The sequence below is a fragment of the Myotis lucifugus genome, unplaced genomic scaffold (genome assembly GCF_000147115.1).
Source record: "Myotis lucifugus unplaced genomic scaffold, Myoluc2.0 scaffold_685, whole genome shotgun sequence".
Lineage (NCBI taxonomy): Eukaryota > Metazoa > Chordata > Mammalia > Chiroptera > Vespertilionidae > Myotis > Myotis lucifugus.
The window spans coordinates 272660-278208 of NW_005871733.1; the positions used below are offsets into that span (position 1 = coordinate 272660).

The 5549-nt window shown below is 41.4% G+C and overlaps 1 protein-coding gene across 1 annotated transcript in view; it reads right to left on the reverse strand.

Moving 5' to 3' along the window:
• Positions 1 to 426: 426 nt before the first annotated feature.
• Positions 427 to 5549, reverse strand: part of LOC102429666 (F-box/WD repeat-containing protein 12-like) — a 34842-nt gene continuing 29719 nt past the window's right edge. The window contains 2 exon segments of the mRNA XM_014447598.2: positions 427 to 949; positions 1146 to 1255. Of these exon segments, the coding sequence (XP_014303084.1) occupies positions 930 to 949; positions 1146 to 1255 (130 nt within the window). The 3' untranslated portion in view covers positions 427 to 929.

The following is a 5549-nucleotide window of genomic DNA, read 5'->3' on the forward strand; positions in this document are numbered from 1 at the left end:
GAGGAATTCTGCTTTACTAATTCTAATTATTTTCTTAATTTTTTTTTTAGAAATTATGGTTAATATACCTCTTTCTAATATTTTTAGAACTCAGTTTTGTTTTTAAAAAAGTATTACATTTATTAGCACCTCCAAGGTAATACTTAATTATGGTGGTGATGTCACTCTTACATTGTTCCTAACGTCAGTGGAAATGTTTCTAATTATTAAGCATGATTGCTGTTTCTTCTAGATTTCCTTTATCAAGAAAATTATCTTCTGCCCCTATTTCATTGAGATTTTATTTCTACTTAATCCATCTATCTTAAAATGTTTTCAATCTTCTGTGTGTATGTATCAAAGCCACTCTTTTTTTAAAAAAGGAATTATTGAATTACAATTAGCAATTACTATTTTAGAATTTGTAAAAACTTCACTTGTAGTCAATTGCTAGAGAGAATATTTTAATGTTTTATATCCACTTAATACAGAATATCTTGGGCTACATCAGGAGTTCATGAAAGGATGTGAGGAAGGCTCACAGAGACCCACCAGCTTGCTGTTCCTCTTGCTTACAATTAAGAACTCTGAAAGGTATGCCGCTACACCACTCAGGGCTTCCGAGGGGACCAAGTCCAGGGGCACCACCGTCAAAAAATACAAAAGTCTCCCTACAATTAGATGATGCAATGCCATGAAACTCATCTACATGATAGCAATTTATTTTTTAATGTGTCTAAAGCACATTGCACAAGATTAAGAAGATAAAATACATTTACTTACACATTTGAACAACGAAAATGATTCTGTGACACCCCCAGCACCGTACGCATGGGCTTTCTAGTCCCCGTTGGGCATTCTCTCCTTTCTGCCACTTACTATCTGAACAGCGCTGGGCAGATTGCTAGGCAGCTGGAACATGGGCCAACAACAGGTTATTGACTCTCCTGTTACGTTTCCTGTTCCTTGTCTGAAAAACAGAGAATCATTCTTGTCTTATCGGCTTGCTGTGATTATTTACATAAACTCAAATAGCATCGTGCCCACCCCTAGAAGGCATTTGAAAATTACTACTTCCTTTCCCAATGTTGATTAAAAAATCATTTTAGTCTGTATGTACACAAGCTATTCACCAAAGTGAGATGATCTTTAACCAATGCAGTCACCTAGGTCTCGTTGCAGTTGGAAGTAGTATGACCTCAGAATACTCGTGCCAGCGCTTCTGGCTTCCACGCCCACAATGCTCATGCTGTCACTTTCCACCTGGGTAAATCCACTGCGAAGGGAAGGACATGCTGCGCGTTAACTTGAGACAAATGTGTAGGCAGTAGGGCCTTCGCACACAACCTCACAACCTCATACCTCCTCCACCCAGCCCCGTTTGAGGACCTACATTCATTGGTAACAATTAGCAAATACGACCACTTCTGCAGCTTTGGACCCTCCTGAGAGGAGCTGCCTGAATCACAGTGATCCTGGCTATTCTGGAAACTTCTCCTGATATAGGAAGAGGGGCACCTGATCTAATCTTGGCAGGTCTGAGTCATTCCCCAGCATTTAGAACCATCAGCTCCTGATCAGTCTCGGTGAAGATGTGAACACAGCAGCTAATGAGGCCACCATTCTCTGTGATGTTACCTGTGTCTGCCTAGACCAGCGGTTCTCAACCTGTGGGTCGCGACCCATTTGGTGGTCGAACGACCCTTTCACAGGGGTCGCCTAAGACCAACCTGCATATCAGATATTTACATTACAATTCATAACAGTAGCAACATTACAGTTATGAAGTAGCAACGAAAATAATTTTATGGTTGGGTCACAACATGAGGAACTGTATTTAAAGGGCCAGAAGGTTGAGAACCACTGGCCTAGACAAACGTACCATGTGCTGCTCTGAGGCATGAGAGAAAAATGAAGCAGGTATATAGAAAACCAAACCAAACTAAGCAAAAACAAAATTAGAGAAGGAATTTCTTGTTTCTTACAGAAGCCTAGCTGTTGGGCTATAGACTGCTTCTCGAATACTGCTGCTCTGGCCTTCGTGAAATACCTTTTAGCTTCAAGTCCATGCTGACTTACTAAGTTTCTTTAAGTAGCAACTAAAGTTCTATTCAACTTAGAAATTAATATCAAGAGTGGAATGCAGCAGTTTCCAGACTCTCAGAAAACTGCAGCATTGGCTGGTCTATCTAGGGGCTGAGCAGGTCCCCGATCCGGTCAGCCAGCCAGTGATCACTGTGATTTTTGGGCAAAGAAGGTTGAATTTGCATCTGCTTTCTCTCTTTAGAATCATCATTCCTCCTCTTAAGTCTTTTTCTTTCTCAATTGATTTTTAGTAAATTTGCAGAGTGGGGCAACCATTACCATAATACAGTTTTAGAACATTTCCATCACTCCAAAAAGATGTTGTGCCCTAGCCCAATTTGCTCAATGGTTAGAGCATCAACCTGCAGTCTGAAGGGTTCTAGGTTCGAGTCTGATCAAGGGCATGTACCTCGGTTGCAGTCTTGATCCCCAGCCCCAGTCAGGGCACATGCAGGAACAACTAATTGATTTGTCTCACTCACATCGATGTTTCTCTCTCTCTGTCTTTCCCTCTCAGCTTCCACTCTCTCTAAAAAAAAAAAAAAAAAATCAATGGGAAAAAAAAAATTTCAGATGAGGATTAACAAAAAAAATAAATAAAAATTTAAAATACATTTTAAAAAAGATCTGTTGTACCTATCTGTAGTAAATCCCATCCTACTCTCAGCCCCAGGCAGCCACTAATTTATCTTCTGTTCCTACAGACTTGCCTCTCCTGGATGTTACATAAAGGGAATCATACAGTACTATCTTACACACGATGTTTCTGCATTTCACCATGTCAAGTGTATGTCAATGCACCATTCCTTCTGATAGCTGAGTAATATTCCCTGTATGGATATACCACAGTGGATTTATCCATACCAGGTGGCATTTGCACTGTCTGCACTTTCAGGGTTGAGTAAGGCTGCTAAGGACATCCCGTGCAAGTCTTTGTGTAGATGTGTGTGTGTGTCTATTTCTCTTAAGTAGATGTGAAGATGCACATAAAGTCTGGGTGTAGATGAATTTATTTCCTTAGGTACATACGAACCTTCCTCTACCATCTTTGTGTAGACATAGGTCTATTTCTCTTGGGTAGACCCTAAGTGCTGCTGGGTTGCTGGTAAATTTATGTCTAATACACATTTTCTCTGGAGAATCAGAATTCGTATTCAGAGACGACAACATTTTAGGAAACTGACAAGTTCCTAGAAAGTTTTGGTTATTTCTTGCAGTAGTCACTAAGGTGCCAAAAAAGGATATAAAATGTTGCACATCTTAGAACTTACAGGGAACAACAGCATGAAGCAAGATTTCTGGGTTTATTATTGCCAGATGAAGCTCCCCAAAAAGAAATTACCACTCAACTAAGGATTTCTGGAGGTACGTGTTGTAAATCAGGGAAGGGGCATAATTTGAGGTCATGGTCCATTCGTTCTGGAGTCCTGATTAAAACACGTTTTTGAGATGTGCCACTCACCTGCCACATTGAAAACAGTGTCACTTCAGCGGATGGACATGTTTACAATTTTATAATGCGTGTACTGCAGTGTTTAAAAGCACATGTGAAGTGGAAGATTCCAAAGTTTCTACTTGCCTACCATGACGAGAGCAGTGCAACACAGCGAATGGATGTATGCAGCTTTGTGATGCACACAGTGCAGTGTTTAAAAAGACTTACACAGAAGTTTCTAAACGTGCTACTTGCTTGCTAAGTTGAGAACAGTATTGTGTCAGTGAGAGGATGTTCTAACTACTCAGTAATGCTGTAAAGAATGCAATAGAGAATTCCGTAACGACAGATAAAAAAGAAAGAAACGGCGCATTCATGAGGCCAACATCTAAGCACAAGCCCCTGAAGGCTGACCTGAACAAGGCAACAGCACAGGTGTTTGCATGCATCTCCGCAGAGGAGGGACGGTATCCCTGCCCCTGGAGGGAGATCATCGTTATTGACAGAGGGGCTCACTTCACACAGGCTGGCCTCGGATCCACAGCAGACACCGCAGAGCGAGGTCATGACGCCGCTCTCAAGTACAGGGGAACCTAGTACAAATGTATCCCAGTGTAAACTAGCGAAAGTACAGTACGTCACCACCTGCAAATGTGGACATGGAACGGCATGGCTCCCAAACACTCCGGTTCGGCCCAGACCTCCGACTTCCAAGGAATTTAATGAGGAATTCTGATGGAAGCAGTTGCTGGTGCCAATGCTTTTCAGAATGCAGAGCACTGAGTTGGCCTTATGTTTTGTTTAGAAAGTTGAGAGGGTTAAAAACTACCTACAGACCAATGCTCCTAAAACTTAAGTTGACTCTCTACTAATTCTTAATCTTCCCAGAAAATTGTATTTATTTACTGAAAAGAACTAAGATTCTCCTGTTTTAGGAATTTCCTCTAATAATTGTCTTCAAATAACTACTGATTTACAATTCAGAGAATATGTAGTTTTGTTACAGAAATCTGTAATTTTTTTAAATATTTAGTTTGGGGTATTGTATTTTTTCATTTAAGATTATAAGATGTTTCATGGTCACAGACAACAGTGTGGTGATTGCAGGGGGCAAAAGGGTGAGTGGAGGTGGAAAAGGGTATGGGGGAATAAATGTTAATGGAGAAAAATAAAATAAAATTTTAAAATAAATAAATAAGTAGCTGTGAGAAGTTTGTCACAGGAGGTTGAATTTAGCGCATACCTCATGACAAGAAAGTGACAACTCTCCCAGATGGAATATGAAATCTGGAAGCCCTGTCCTCTATAGCACTCTAGCAAGAAAGCTCACACATGGTTCCAAACCATTAACCTAAAAGCACGATGCAGAACTGCATTCTTTCACTTTCACAGTCTTGCCCCCACGGGCTCCCCCACACCAGGGTCTGGCAGTGAGTTCATAATTGTGTGGGCTATGAAGGGAGGGTAAGACTGGGCTGCAGGGCTGTCAGGCCCCACCCGGACCTCCCGCATCCCCGTGGGACTTTGGGTACAATAACCACACCTTTGCACCCCCACTGCATCTATAAATGTGGGTGATGCCACATAAACTGTGGGTGGCGGTTTTGTACATTAAAGGAGACCGAGTGGAGGATGCAGAACATCATTTTTTAAGAGGAGGAAACAGATTCTGACCAGTGACTTTTGTTGGGTCCCCAAGTAGTGAGGGGCAGGCTAGGCTAGGACTCCAAGTCCCAGTCACATTCTCTCCAAGGGAATCCTTAAAAAGGTACTGTGGGGGATATATGCACCCCTATGTTCATAGCAGCACAATTCACCACAGCTAAGATTTGGAAACAGCCTAAGTGCCCATCAGCAGATGAGTGGATTAAAAAACTGTGGTACATCTACACAATGGAATACTATGCTGCTGTAAAAAAGAAGGACTCTTACCATTTGCAACAGCATGGATGGAACTGGAGAGCATTATGCTACGCGAAATAAGCCAGTCAGAGAAGGATAAATATCACCATGATCTCACTCATATGTGGATATAATGATCAACATAAAC